General features: G+C 35.2%; 1 protein-coding gene across 1 annotated transcript in view; it reads left to right on the top strand.

Moving 5' to 3' along the window:
* Positions 1-8,138: 8,138 nt before the first annotated feature.
* Positions 8,139-16,360, top strand: part of LOC121313832 (histamine H3 receptor-like) — a 34,190-nt gene continuing 25,968 nt past the window's right edge. The window contains exon 1 of the mRNA XM_041246624.1: positions 8,139-8,289. Coding sequence (XP_041102558.1) covers positions 8,139-8,289 — 151 coding nt within the window. The remainder of the gene's footprint in view (positions 8,290-16,360) is intronic.

Below are 16,360 nucleotides of genomic sequence, written 5' to 3'. Positions count from 1 at the left end.
AGCACAAGTCTCTAGTCATTTTTTCTCCGGAAAAAGCCAAGAAAACCTTTCAATGGCCAAGTGAGACTGATAGGAGCTGAGAGAAGCCGAAAAAATGGGGCGGATCGGAACAATACGCATAGTCCCTGCAACACAGACCTAGCATGGACATAAAGAAACAAGATAGCTGCTTCCACATCCAGCGCTCAAATAATATCACAGGCATTTGCAGAGCTTTTTGAGATGCCACAGTAATAAAATAATGACTTGGATCACATTATTGAAGAGTTTGGTGATAAAACGAGTTATCGGGAAGTGTCTATGATATTCTTTGAGTGCTAGATGCAGAAGCAGCTATCTATCTCTCCTTTGTTTATGTCTGTGTTATCTCTGTAGTGCATGGGGCTGTGAGATATGCCCTTTTTTCAGCTTCATTCAGCTCCTGAGCTTCCAGAGAAAAAACGACTAGCGACCTGTGCTTTATATCTTTTTGATGGACTGTAAAAGGAACATTGTAATATTGGACCTGGTCCGACATAGAACCGCAAAGGGTTAAACCTGTTTTACTTTGAATAAAATTACTTTTAAACAGCGTGTGTAAAATAAACCGCGTGTGAAAATAAATTTGGAAAAAAGAACTTGGGGGATTTAAAAACCCATTTAGTTGTTTCACAGCCAAAAACTTAAATTAAACTATTATTATTATTATTATTATTATTATTATTATTATTATTATTATTATTATTATTATTATTGCTAATACAGTACCTTTTATTTCACAAACAAACACATTGAAATGCGTTTCAATGATTGCAAATTAAAAGCACTAAGGGCGTTACTACTAGTAAAACCACACTGCGATATAAATAAAAGGTATACTGTAATAACAATTCTGTAATAATAATGGTAAAATCTGTTTTATGTACAGGGTTCTGCTGTGAAACAATTAAATGGGCTTTTATATCTTCCATGTCCTTACTTTCTCATTTAAATGTGGAATGAAAAACGAGAATAAGTGACTATGTATTGAACTGAATACAAGGCTGATGAAGGCGGATGGAGGGCGTGGTTTAATCCGAAGCGATAAATAGGAGGGCCTGAGTGCAGTTGTGTGGGTAAGTGAGTGATAGAGGTTGTCTCAGTGAGAATGAGAGATTTTAGCACAGAGAGATTTTATTATTTTGTTTTGTTTTGGTGTGGTCCTTATATCAATTGTTTATTTGTCCTGTGCTAATAAACTGCTGAATTTGAGCACAAAGCTACTGCCTGTGTGGAGCCTGCTTTCATTTTACACGCAATGTTACAATATGTTTTTTGAGGAAAATTATATTTTTCTAAGTATTGTACTGTTTACCAGAAGGGGGGGGGGCAAAGCAAAAAAAAAAATCACTGAAGTTGGGGAACTACTAGTCTAGACTAATACGTGGATGTCAAAGATGCAGAACTGGATTGCCACAAGCAGAACCAAAACCGTGTCCTGCGTGTACCCATGTGGTAAAGCATTGTAGGATAATGTGTGAGTGTGCCTGTGGCAATGTTGCCCCGCCCCTGTGTGTATTTCAGTGTTGTATGTTACGTGTAGTGTGTTAGTGTTGTTGTATAGTCATTGGTACACGGGATATAAATGGGTCTGCGTAACACAAGTGGTTTAAAATGTATATTTGTATTTAGGCATGAGGATTGCACAGCACTTCATGTGTAGGTAAAATGTAATAATATGCAAGCACAGGGAATTGCACTTTTATTAATTCACGTGGAGTTGTACCAAGACTCCAATTGAATGACTGATTAGCAATCAAGTCTCGGTACAGCTGCATAAAAGCAACATGTTTTCACTCACTCGGGGTTGTGTGTTCGGTGAGTGGAGAACGGGTGTGGAGAGGAGAAAGTAAAAACGTTAAGTAAATCATAATCTCACCATCTCACCGTGTTTGTCTGTGTAGCATGTTTTGTTTGTATATTTATTTTGGCTAAAGTGCTTTGTCCTGTGTTTTGTTTGTCTTACAAACTTTGATTTTTCCGTCTGTTTAATTATTAAATGCTGAGGGAAAACAATCGCTCAGCTTCATCAAAAATCCACGTCTCTCGGCTCTTCTGTGTTGGTTCCTATTTCTGGTCTTCTTCTAGGAGGTGCTGGTAATCCCATGATGACACCATGTGTCACAAAAACGGCTGTAGTGGCTGACATCAGACCAGAATCAGGAACCAACACAGAATAGACAGAGAGACGTGGAGTTTTGGTGAAGCTGAGCGCTTGCTTTTGCTCAGCATTTAATGATTACACAAGCAGAAAATAAAAGGTTCAAGACAATAAAAATGCAATGCACCTGTTGTTCAGGAGATTTTCTGTTCTGTGCTTGGAAAAGGGAACCCCCTGCATTTGTTGAATAAACAATTCTCTTTTTGATGAACTAAAGAGTTTTGGAATTGTAACTCACAATAACTGGATGTAGTAGTATTTTTCAAAGAGTCCTAATGGAGATGGGAACCTATTTCACACAGGCTCTAAAATAAACCACCTGTTTGTACCTAACAGAAAAGCAAGTGCTACGAAGATATCAAATGCAGAAGCCTATGATATTTTATTTATGTGTGTAAAGTTAGAGAGGATTTAGTCAAGCACCCTGAGGGGTTATGCCAGTATCACTCAGCCATGTCATTCTTTTACACAGTTGTTGTATGATATCCTATTATACACTTGCATGTTATTAATTTTCATAAAGTGCAACCAGGTATGGAGGATATTTTATGCCAGAAATGAAAAATAAATAAATAAACGCATAAATAAACATATGTCTATATAGTTACTTATGTATTTCTATATTTATTTATGTATTCATTTATTTTTCATTTTGGAATAAAATATCCACCAAAAACTGGGTACATGAAACTATAATTGAATTAATACAAAATATGCATTCAAAATTAGGCTACATTAAACTGACGTGGCTTTTCGGTAGTCAGCATTGTTTCTCGCTCAACCCAGGTTAAAGTGTGTCAACCCACATCCTGAGGAGGGTTTCTGGGACCCTGGTTAACCCAAGTGTGACCCAGGTATGTGGCTTCACACTACACAGGATTGTGACCTGGTTAGCCAGGACCTGGGTCCGGACAAGGGCAGGCGTGCCAGTGTGAAAGGGGCTTAACTTTATTTTTTGTCTCGCTGTCCTGACATAATTGCTTTATTATTATGTTCCATTACTGTAAGTGTATGTTTTCTTGTTGGTCCATATCTCCTGAAACACACATTTGTTTTGTTTATCTCTGCTGTTACTACCTTTTAAGCCGACCTGTCCATTGATTGAAATCCTGAAATGATGTAAAAACTGTACTATACATCATTAACATATATGTTTCTCATTTAAATACTGAATAGTTATTCCACCACCTTTCTGTAAATTGCACCCATTCCACCTGTCTGAAAAAAACAGAAAAGTGTTTCATTTTTATTATGGTAACAACGTTCAAGATAAGGGTCGTGTAAAAACAAACAGAGACAGCGAGTTTCGGACTGTCGGAAGACACTTTTGATATTCAGGGCCAACATACGCTCATAACTAGACAAAACACCAGTAGAGCTCAACTAATAACAACCCCAGTCAGTCTTTTTTTTAATCTGTCTAGAGGGAACAGTACACCACATTGTTTTTTACCCCAATGTATTACAGTACTTCTAATTATTTCAACATGTGTATTTTATAATGCCAGATGCCAGAAAAAATCTGCATAACTGAAAAAAGGCACTCATTGCACTGCAGTTTGAGACATTTCTGGTTTTACAAGCTGCAGGACCTGTACACATTGTACTGACGTAGCAGGAAAAAATGGAAATGCCTGCAGCAAGTAAAAAATGAAATGGTTCAAACACCTATGCAAGGAGAGTCATTTCCATCCCTGTAGAGTGTAGCTTGGAAAAACAAATTTGTCAATACAGTTGTCTCCGGCTAAGAGAACACCCATTGGGAAGCAAGCAAAGTGTTCTCTAAGACGGAGTTGACCACCAGACACAATATGTCAAGGCCAATCACAATATGAATAAATCAAATGTATTTATTACTTGTCATGACACTCATCCATCAGCATATGCAATAAACAGAATAAATAAAAGAAAAGCATTAGGCAAGGGTATGTTAATAAACTATAATTATAAACTAACTGACAAACTAAACTACCTGATGACAAGCTAAATTAATAAAGCACGCAAAGCATGCAGCAGCGGCACTAATAGTAATTATGAATAAGGGAGCACTATTCAAGACAAGCATACATTTAAACAGATTAACACAGCACTCCCACACACGTTAAAAAATGCAGCTGCAGCGCTGGATTAATTATGAACACAGGAGCAATAATATTCATGACAATACAGAAATGGAAGATGAAGTGCTTCAGTTAGTTTTTACTTCTGATTTGCTTTTAAGAAGATGACAACGTCGTAAACATGATCATGTGAGAAATCCACCTCAAATGGCTCAGTTTCTCCAAAAATACTCTATATATAGATTATATATATAGATTATATAGATCTATATATATAGATTAATTGGACGCTGACAATGTATTGATCAGGCGGTAATGTAGTAACAGGTTTTCAGACGAGCAACTGGCCTTCACCCAAGTATTACACAAAAATGAATGACAAAACAAGCATTGGTTTGTGGTATTGATAGTCACTGAAATTGTTAATTATATACAAGTAGGTATTTAAGACAAAAAAAAAAAAAAAAAATACTGATTTCTTTCCGAGCACTTTTTGTCACATGATGCGTCCAGTCCACTCTTCTTAATCACGACCTTTCAAGAGAAATTAAAACTCCCGCTCAATTGTGGAGTCTCTAACTGCACACGTTTCCATTCATACTGCAGTTTGATTTGTTGACTCTCCAGTCATTCAAATGTGCACGGCCAAAACAGCAGTTTGACTGTGTGTGCTGCTATATACACCTCAGAAAGGGTGTTCACCTGCAAATATTTGAAATATAAAATATATAAAGGTAAAACTAATTCAGTGGGGTTGATAACTATCTTGCCTATCTTGCCTAACTGTTTTGCCTATGTTGCCAAAAACTCACTTGCCCCACAAAATATAAAAACAAGTCATATCTGGCAAGATACAAAATCTTCACATAGCAAACGCATTTTTAGCATCCCCCACCTTTGAATAAAAAAAAGTGAAAGGACTCTTAAAAGAAGTAAGGGTGGGGGGGTGGGGGGGGGTTTGTGTACCCCCCTTTTTTTTAACATACTTTAATATATGCAATGTTGTTTTGACTCCTTTTTGACTCCTGCAGTGGTGTGTACCCCCCTTTTTTTTAACATACTTTAATATATGCAATGTTGTTTTGACTCCTATAGTATATTAAAGAGAGACCCCAGTTTCAATATACATTTTAATAGCATTTAAGGTGACTTAATGAGGTACTCAGTTGAAAGTGTAGGATCTCACCATAGCGTCAAACATTTTGAAATCATAAATAGTTTGCATTATCAATCCAATTATAGCTCTCAATCAGTGTTAATTTACCTTAAATCCAAACAACATCATTTTTTTTTTACACTATTCAGAAATCAGCCTTTTGTTAAATAAACCATTCTTGTTTCCATTGTTTCCATGTTATTTGATGAACTTGATGCAATAGTGGAATCATCACCATTTAAATGCATTTTACTTATACCTGTATATGTTGTAGAAACAGCCATATTTTTTAAAACTAATATATATATATATTATATATATATATATATATATATATATATATATATATATCATATATATATATATATATCAGTGCAAAAAGTATTCAGACCCCTGACCAATTCTCTCATATTACTGAATTACAAATGGTACATTGAAATTTCATTCTGTTCGATATTTTATTTTTAAACACTGAAACTCAGAATCAATTATTGTAAGGTGACATTGGTTTTATGTTGAGAAATATATCTTGCTTGCATAAGTATTCAACCCCCACACATTAATATTTGGTAGAGCCACCTTTCGCTGCAATAACAGCTTTGAGTCTTTTGGGGTAAGTATGTACCAGCTTTGCACACAGTGTCGGAGTGATTTTGGCCCATTCTTCTTGGAAGATTTGCTCCAGGTTGTTCAGGTTGGTTGGACGACGCTTATGGACCGCAATTTTCAAATAGTGCCACAGATTCTCAATGGGATTGAGATCAAGACTTTGACTGTGCCACTGTAGGACATTCACCTTTTTGTTCTTGAGCCACTCCAATGTTACTGAAGCAGATTCTCTTGCAGTATTTTCCTGTATTTTGCTCCATCCATTCTTCCTTCAATTGTAACAAGATGCCCAGTCCCTGCTGATGAGAAGCATCCCCACAGCATGATGCTGACACCATCATACTTCACTGTAGGGATGGTGTGTCTTAAGGCATGGGCAGTGTTAGGTTTGCGCCACACATAGTGCTTTGATTTTTGGCCAACAAGCTCTATCTTGGTCTCATCTGACCACAAAACCCTTTCCCACATCGCAGCTGGGTCACTCTCATGCTTTCTGGCAAACTCCAGATGTGCTTTCAGATGGTACTTTTTGAGTAACGGCTTCTTTCTTGCCACCCTCCCATACAGGCCAGTGTTATGCAGAGCTCTTGATATGGTTGACTGGTGAACCATTACTCCACTCCCAGCCACTGAACTCTGTAGCTCCTTCAAAGTGATTGTTGGCTTCTCTCACAAGTCTCCTTCTTGTTTGAGCGCTGAGTTTTGAGGGACGGCCTTTTCTTGGCAGTGCCTGGGTGGTGTGATGTAGCTTCCACTTCCTGATTATTGATCCAACTGTGCTCACTGGGATATCCAAACACTTGGATATTATTTTGTACCCTTTCCCTAATCTATGCATTTGTATTACTTTATCTCTAACTTCTGTAGAATGCTCTTTGGTCTTCATTTTCCTTCAGATTCACAGCCTTACCAATGATCCTTCAACAGTGGGGTTTTTATCCAGAACATGTGACAGCAACTTTAATGGTTCACAGGTGGAGGCCAATGGTAAGGTAATTGTGTCCTCGTTAGGGCAATTTCTTTCATCGGTGCAAACTGGGTGCTTCCACAGCACAGGGGTTGAATACTTATGCAAGCAAGATGTTTCAGTTTTTTATTTTTCTTAAAAATATTTCCCAACATAAAACCAATGTCACCTTACAATAATTGATTCTGAGTTTCAGTTTTTAAAAATAAAATATCAAACAGAACAAAATTTCAATGTACCATTTGTAATTCGGTAATATGAGAAAATTAGTCAGGGGTCTGAATAGTTTTGCAAGGCACTGTATATATATATATATATATATATATATATATATATATATATATATATATATATATATATATATATATATATATATACTGGATGCTTATCTTCAAGATTGATGCGCTAAAAAGTTAAAAAGCATTTTATTAAAATGAAGCCAAGTGCAGAAGGAAGATTGTGAGAGGAGAATAAATAGCTTGCTGGAGAGGCAGGAAAGATGCAAATCCTACTTCACAAAAAGGAAAGCAGCGTTGCTTCATTTTAGGCTAGAGGGAGTCATCACATCAATAGCTTCGCTTGAGACAACACAGCTCTGCAAGGAGTTCGCTTTATTTTATTAAACGGGTAAAAGACACTCTGTTGTGAAAACTTTCTACTTGGAAAACTTAATCTGCAACCTTTACAACGTATAGAATCTAAAAGCGCACAGGCGCATCAAGTTAGTCGTCGAAACGTGAAATACTGAAAATACTGTGAAAGGGTATCTTTTTCGTTGTTATATGAACACATGTGTGGATATTGACTTAGTAAACATGTTTTTCCCTCTTATTTGTTATCCTGAAGATGACTATTTTAATTTATTGTAAAAATAAATAAATAAGTAATACGCGTCTTTTTTTTTTTTTTTGGTTTGTTGCCTAAACAGAATATTTAAAGCAGTAAGTGCAATGGATTCAACGCGCAAGGTGCTGTTTCAATCACCCCACAGTAAACTGGGTGAATTTACGAACAACAGTATATATTTTGGCATTTAAACGTACTTATTTTCATGAAAAGACTATGGGAGGGGGTTTAACTGGTTTTAACATCAGCACGATGTCTACCTCTGTCAGTGATGCCTCGAAGGTGAACGGGGAAGCAGCAGGTTCATTCTCTGGCTGTATCATGGTGATATTGGCTGTCCTTATGGTCCTAATGGCTACAGTCACTGTGTTGGGGAATGCTCTGGTTATTCTGGCTTTTATTGTGGATAAGAGCCTTAGAAACCAAAGCAATTACTTCTTCCTTAATTTGGCCATTTCAGACTTCTTAGTAGGTAAGTCACTTATTGTTTGTGGTTTAGGTATTTCTGCAGTATCTTAACTTAGTTCTGTATTGGTAGTACAATAAATGCATATATGTTAGTTTTATTGCTGCAAACAGATATATATATATATATATATATATATATATATATATATATATATATATATATATATATATATGATATATATTATGTGAGATTACTAATATATATATATATTATATATATATATATATATATATATATATATATATATATATATATATATATATATATAACTATATTGCATGACACCTCGCAAACCCTGAAAAAATTAACAAACATCCAATTCATAGTAAATAATAAATATACAAAACATATAAATCATGTGATAATGGGGGGCCGTGCAAAGTTATGAAACTTCCCTATCAAGGTATACCGAGAGGGAGAGACTCAGATGCATGCTGATGTATCAAAGTTGTTTTGTGGTCGGACAAAACGCTTTACATTGTTTATTTTTATTGTTTTAGTTTACATTTGTCATTAATTTGAAACACCATAATGTCTCTGAATTTTCTACTTTCTATATATTAGACAAATATTATAATCTATGTTATAGCTAAAGAAAACAGAATACTGAGGTATACAAAAAACATTAATGTACAAGTTAAACTACTTGTATACAATAATAATTAGATCATATTGTAGCGTGCACCGGGGTAGGGGTCGGTGCTGGTAGGTGACGTAATCTGGGAGCCTGGCTCTTTTGTACAACGTTATGGGCGCTATGTTTCAAAGCTGTAGTTCGTGGGTTAGCGTCTGACCTCCTCCTGTGGTCAGATCTCAAAAGTATGATATTGTTGTTTTTTTGCCCTCTCCCACTTAGCGAATGATTATGGTTTTCCTAACTGACTTTTAAAGAAAACTCATGCTTTATTCTACTTATGTCAACTGTTATGAACTCTCGTTTAGGTAGAGCTGTGCAGTGACATTAGAAGAAATTGGAAACTATTGTTATACTGCAAAAAAACGTGGGATCATGTTATTTACAGTTGATCCTGCCTCAGTGGTATACAGGAAATATATAATTGTTTGCAAACCTTTTATTATGCAAATAAAAATAAAAAATTGGCATCATGGCATTAACTTGTTATTCCAAATTGTTGTTGACACTGCGTTTCATTTGTTTGAGACTTTGGCATCTACTGGAGGATAATTTTTATTTCTGAAACTAGTGAACATAGTTTGATCAAATCAGTTATTAGTGTTATTTGTTGTAATCAGAAGGTCATTTGAATTTTCTAGTACCCTAACAGTCAGAAAGAATGTAAAACTTTTCAATTTAAATCTATACTTTTTTTTTTTTTTATAAACAAACAATTAACATGTTAAAGTATTGTATCCTAATGTAGCATTTGGTAAACGTTAACCACTTTGTAATAAAAAAAAGCAAAATGCACAATTTCTAGTATTTAAAAAAAAAAATCTTTCTCAGCAAACAAACAATACAATACAAGCTTATTTCATTAAAGTATTTGTTCATGACAAAAGTGTTGCCTTTATTACGGCTCTCAGATGTTTATGATCATTCTTAACTGGTTTGTTATGTCTTTTTGGTGAAATATGGGCCCATTCTGGCTTGCATATTTCCTTCAGCTCAGACAGATTGGTTACACAATGCTTGGCTGCAGCTTTGTTCAGATCAGTCCAGAGCATTTCAATTGGATTGAGATCTGGTGATTGCAAAGGCCATTCCTGATTATCTTAATTTTCTTCAAGAATTCCACAGTTGACTTAGCCGTATGCGTTGGTTGTTGTCGTGTTGAGCAGATGGCATCATTGTACTTTGTAGAATGTTTTGATACATGGCTGCATTCATTCGGTCTTCAATAACATGAATGTCTCCAGACCCTGAACTGCTAAAACACCCCCATATCATGATCAAACCACCACCATGTTTAGCAAGCTTTTCTTCATTGAAGGCTTTCCCTCTTTTTGTCCAAACATACTGTGGTCCATTTTGAGGGAAAGTTATATTTTAGATGTGCATACAACTCTTCTGTGTTCAGATGCCTTTGTACAGTGCTTTCATGAACTATTATGCCTAATGCTACTAAATTTTTCTTTGTCCTTGGCTGGTAATCTTGGATTTTGTTTTAGCTGCTCGGATGATTCTCTTACCTTGTGTACCCATAATGTTCTTTGAACATCCACTTTTTTCAAGCACTTCAGTTGAATTTGTCCTGTGGCACTTCTTGATTTTTGCTCTGATTGTGGATTGGTATTCCATATTTCTTTGATCAGGTTCTGTAGCCATTTCCTTTGTTGTAGTTTAGTTTGCTTCAAGTGCTTTTCTCAAACGTGAATCCTGCTCCTTTATCATGACCATCACCTGCTGTTACTAAAAATGTACTTCTTCAACAGATGTGGGAAATAATTACCTCTTTCTGGCTTATGTCTTTATAATGCAGCTTAGTTACTGTGTAATGGTTTTCAATCAGTGAATATATATTTTAATTAGTTCAGTTACATTTTTACAGACTTTTTGATGTAAAGGTTCTTGTCATGAAGAAATAGTTGAAATTGCTTAAGTGCTTTTGTTTTTATGTATAAAAAATGTAATCTACCAGAAAATATGCATTTTGGTCTTTGTTGTATGAATTAGCAGCTAATGTTCACTAAATGCTTGTATTTAACATGTTTTCTTGAATTACATTAACCATGGGGTGCCAATATTTTTCTCTGAGACTGTAGATGGTATAACACTATGTGTATGTGTAATTGTGGCCAAGTGGCTGGTAAGGGGAACAGGTGTAGCGGTGATGCGGTGCAGGAGTGATAAGCAAACCACTGTGATTCAGTGAATAAGTGTTTTATTGTTCTTTTTCCAGGTCTGTTGACCGTCAAATAATAAATCCCCGGCAATACACAACAATGTGTAAAGCACGGGGATGATCAAAACAAGGCACGGTCCTGAACAAAAACAATGGCACGGTCACCAGTCCTGGGTGAATGAAAACGTGCAGGTGCTCAGTGCAGTGGTGCTCCGGATAGTGCTCTCCTTGCGACAGCTCCAGAGGTGTGCGTTAACTGTCATTTGGTGCGACAAAAAAACAGACAATGACTAACAGACAGAAATAACACACAACACGTATAAATCTCTCTTAAACTCTGAGAGCTCCTCTCTCAGTCCTTCTCTTTCCCATCGTTTAACCCAAACAAAGGAAAAGAACAGTGTTACCTTGGCCCCTATATGTACTCCCGCATGACATCTAGGTAAACGGTTGCAGCTGCCTTATTACTTGCAGCTGCCCCTCGTTTACCTTTCAGGTCAATATGGTCTTACAACAGTCTCGCTTCTTTCTTTCCCGACTTCACGTTCCTGGAAACGAACTGTCAGGCCAGCCTTCCAGATACTTCTACTCCCGTTCTTTAGCGCCATCACAGGTCGGGAGGGAGATTTATCACCAGAACTCATTGTATTTCTGTCACAGTAATGGACAGTGTTATGTGGTGCACTGCTGTTACAGATTCTTTCCCTTGAGATGAGATGAAATTAAAAGCTCATAACTACTACTGCAGACGATCCTGGCTATTTTGCTTAGTGGTTAAGACATTTGCTTGCAGTGTGGGAGGTTACAGGTTCACACCTGACCTTCATCCTTTTACATATACTAATGTAGAATGTTTTTCTAAATGTCTTTTCAGCACCTGTGCCCATAGCCAGAGCATTTCTATATTTGTATATTTAATATTTTACATTTTGTGTACTACTATGAAAGCATTTCTTAATATCGCCATTCTTATATTGTAACAGTTGGGGACTAATGTACATAATAACACAGTGTAACAATTTTTTTTTTGTTCCTGGGTAGTAAGAGTTATTTGCTAATTGCTTATGCCTCAAAAATATAGAAAATGGCTATTATACTGTAAATTTACAGTATAATCATAAATCTCGAAAAACTACTCACTTCTAAATCTTTTGTAGTCATTTTTGTATTACTTTAATATAAATACATGTTAATTTGGATTCATATGTTGTTTTTTTTCTGACTTTATGTGAACGAAAAGACACAAATTCGCCCGTTTTCTCATTGGAAATAGTGATATTTTGAAATTTACCTGTTCTGGTCACAAAAGCAAAGTTTGTGGGGAATAATAGCCATTTTCTATACTTTTGAGGCATAAGCAATTAGGAAATAACACTACCCAGGAACACAAATTGTGTTACATAGTGTAATGTATTATAAATCATCTTTAATATTTTATCAAACAGCAGGGAATGCATTTCCCATATTAGCAATTTAAAGTTTTATGCCATATTTGCAGTACATCTGCCAGACTCCTACAGTATGTATGTTATCTTATGAAATAGTCAACTAGAATATTGATCAAAGGCATCAATAAACACCTTCCCAGGACATTTTATAAAGTAGATCCTTGGTGTGCTTATAAAATACCTGTGAACAGGTTGGCTCATGTGGTGACTCCAGACCAGGAAGAAGTACTCAAACACAAATAAAACAATATTGCCACACTCACTAAAACAAAACTATAATAATAGAAACAAATACATATATTGATTCATCACACTCCCCTCCCCCACCTTTGCAAAGCACATATTGTCTTATCACTAGAAGCCCCGCGGCAGTCATTTTGGTGGTTTTTGGTTTTGAAATGTAAGTTTTTTTAGTCATGTAACACACATGGGGCTGCGTGTTCACGTACCTTTCTGTATATATTAAATAGTCTCACAAAGCATGAAACGCAGGAGTGCAGAAATAAAAGAGATACATTACATTATACCTAAAAATCCCGGGAGCAGTCACATTGACGGCCACACAGAAATCAATTGTATTGTGATTATACAGAACTGTATTCTATTTTATTATTTTTATTTACTAGTCCGCAATGTGCTTAGCTGTAATTTAATCTTTGCCTAAGTGAATGACCGACAGTCTATTGTTTTTAATCAGCCTTTTCAAAGGCTGGCGCCTGCTTGCCAGCTGTGCTATTTTGGTCAGTCAATTAGCATCGGGACTAGTGAAATATAAATACCAGAGACCGTGGAGTTTTACAGTGCAAGAAAATATGGAGTTGATGTTTTGGCTCAGATGGCACGGAAGTATTCCGTGAAAGCTCGCTCCCGGCTGAGGCCTTTTCAGGTGTTTTACAATGTATTGGACTTAGCAGCCATCAACTCCTGGGTGACTTAGAAAGAGTACATGGAGAAGAATTTACCAAGCCGAGAATATATTTTACAGTTAGCACAGGAACGTCGCAAAAAGCATTTGGAACAGAGGGAGATTGCCAAGCCTGTACCCACAACTTTCCTAAGTTCTTAACAAATTGATGCAATTGTAAGGAAATGGCTACAGAACAGTATCAAATACATATGAAATACCAAAATCCTAAATCAGAGCAATAATCAAGAAGTGCCACAGGACAAATTAAACTGAAATTCTTTCAAGAAGTGTGCATCCAAAGAAAATGGAATGCAACCACATATCAAAACATACCAACAAATCAATGACCCAAAGCATACGACTCAGCCAAGTGGAAATCTTGAAAAAAATTAAGATCAAAGTTTTGGAATGACCTTCGCAATCATCAGATCTCAATCCAATAGAAATGCTTTGGACTGATCTGAAAAAAGCTGTAGCCAAGCACTGTGTATCTAATGTAAAATATGCAAGACACAATGGGTCCACGTTTCAACAAGAAGATGTATATGTCAGGCTAGAATGCAGGAACAAAAACAGACCAGGTAACTCTGGTGTAAAAAGGCGCTGCGGCACCATTTTTATTTAAACAAAAAAATGTAATAAAAGATTTAAACAGAAAACACTGCAGGCTTTTTAGACAGATGACCATCTCCCGATTAGCAACAATTAAACAATTAATTAATTCAGGAGATGGCCACCTCCTGCAAGGGTTTTCAAGTGGATGGGGCTTCCCATCCATAGTGTAAAACAAAACAAACTATGGCTTCTTGCCTTCATATATATTTTTTAATAAATACAAAAACAAAACAATAATGTGGCTGACAGCACCTCACATGCAATATGTTTGTTATGAACAAAAATTTAAAAGAAATAAGTTTGTTTTTTAATAAATATTATTTGTTAAATTACTAGAAATTGTGTATTTAACTTTTTGTTTTATTAAAAAGTGGTTCAAGTTTACTAAATGCTTGTTCTTAATCTGTTACCTTGAATTATAGTATAATAAGTGATGGGTGCTAATACTTTTGTCTGTGACTGTAACTAGTGCTGCATTGTACTAGCAAAACTAATATCAGGAGACTAAAATAAGTTCACAAGCAAACATAAACAATATTGGTTAATTTCCAATATTTTAAACAGTTAATTGTTCTTCAAAAACTTGGTTGTGTAAAACCAATGCCTAGATCCCAAGAGAAAATAATATATTTTTGAATTTAGTGTTATTTATTTTGTATTTAAAAAAATAAAGAAAGAAAACTTGTGATTTTATTGTTGGATCCCCAGTGATGTTATTATTATTTTTTTTTTTTTCCTTTATTTTGCATTATTTTTGCATTTGCATTATTTTGTCCTAAAACCTAGGTGTTTGTGAAAACATGATTTCACAAAATGACTCCTGCCAGTTCCTCAGCTCCATGCTTAACTAATGCTCTTTTGAAAATTGAATGAAATATGTAAAAAAAAAAAAAAAAAAAAAAAAAAAAATCTGCCTAAATAGACCTACCTAAATGGACAGTCCCAAAAGTTTTTAAATCAGTTATCCACTTTTAGGTTCTGAATCATTATTACAACTTGTTTCAAAGAAAACAAACTGCCTGAAAATGTACTATCATTTTAAAATGCTGAAGCATTATCACTGTATAAAATATATCCTTATGCTCTCTAATATGTAATTCCCTTTAATAAAGGATCTCTACAATGTATGCAACTGGTACTGCTCTTTCTATTACAGTAAGCAACAATGTTTTTTTTTCTTAATCAAAAGTTTTAAAAGGTAAACTGTATATAGTATAAAGCAAATAACAAATAATGTTGTAATTACATCTCAGGGAATATTTTTTATTTTCATTTCTTCATCAGTTCGACTTGATGGAATCTAGTCTGCCTGCCATTTATAGTTCTCTATTTATACTACATGTGTGACCAAGCAGGCAAGTCAATCAACAACTACCCTGCAGAGAAATATGTTTTTAAAACACTTCCCATTCTATCAAATTACTTTTATAAATGTCAGCACCACTCTGGGTTTATCTCTGTTCTGGTAGTGAGGATGGCTTGTATTGAACCATGACTTTGTTACTTAGCATTTCAGTTATATATATATATATATATATATATATATATATATATATATATATATATATTAGTAAAAGATCCTCGCAACTCACATCGTTCGTTGCCCCATTAAAATAGACCTTAGACACGGAAAATTGATTTTTCAGCGCTTACGTGCACTTTTAATAAACAGAAATAAACAAAACAAAAAATAAACAACCTAACTAACACAGGACCGGACAGCTAACCTGTTTACCGGTTAACAAAAAAACTAAACACACACTCACGTACCCTTTCGGCACCACGATACTTTACGGTTGCCTTTGCGCAACCGGGCTCTTCACTCACAGCAGCCTTGAACAAACTGGCTGCTCTCTATAAATACCCTGCACCTGGGTTTAATTTAACAATAACTACCCGGTGCAGGTGATAATTAATAATAAAACAATTAACAAAATGTGCATACGCACATGTTTTCTGCAGGGAGGATATTAACCCCCTCCCTGCTGTATTACAATATATATATATATATATATATATATATATATATATATATATATATATATATATATATATATATATAATATTATATATATATATATATAATAGATCTTTATTTTTCAAAATGTCAGCATAATTCAAATTCCAGTATGACAACTGTTCAAGGCTATTTATGGGAAAAAAAAAATAAATTTGTAGTATTTTTTTTTCAATCTGTCAGTTGTTTTTGAAAAAGGTCTTCATTTTGGAAATGAAATACCTTTGGTTCTTGCTAAATCCCCAGTTTTTATTTTCCATGCATTATTAAGTAAAAAAAAAAT

The sequence above is a fragment of the Polyodon spathula genome, chromosome 4 (genome assembly GCF_017654505.1).
Source record: "Polyodon spathula isolate WHYD16114869_AA chromosome 4, ASM1765450v1, whole genome shotgun sequence".
Classification (NCBI taxonomy): Eukaryota; Metazoa; Chordata; class Actinopteri; order Acipenseriformes; family Polyodontidae; genus Polyodon; species Polyodon spathula.
Note: the sequence above shows the minus strand (reverse complement) of the source record. Positions and strands in the feature narration are given on the sequence as shown.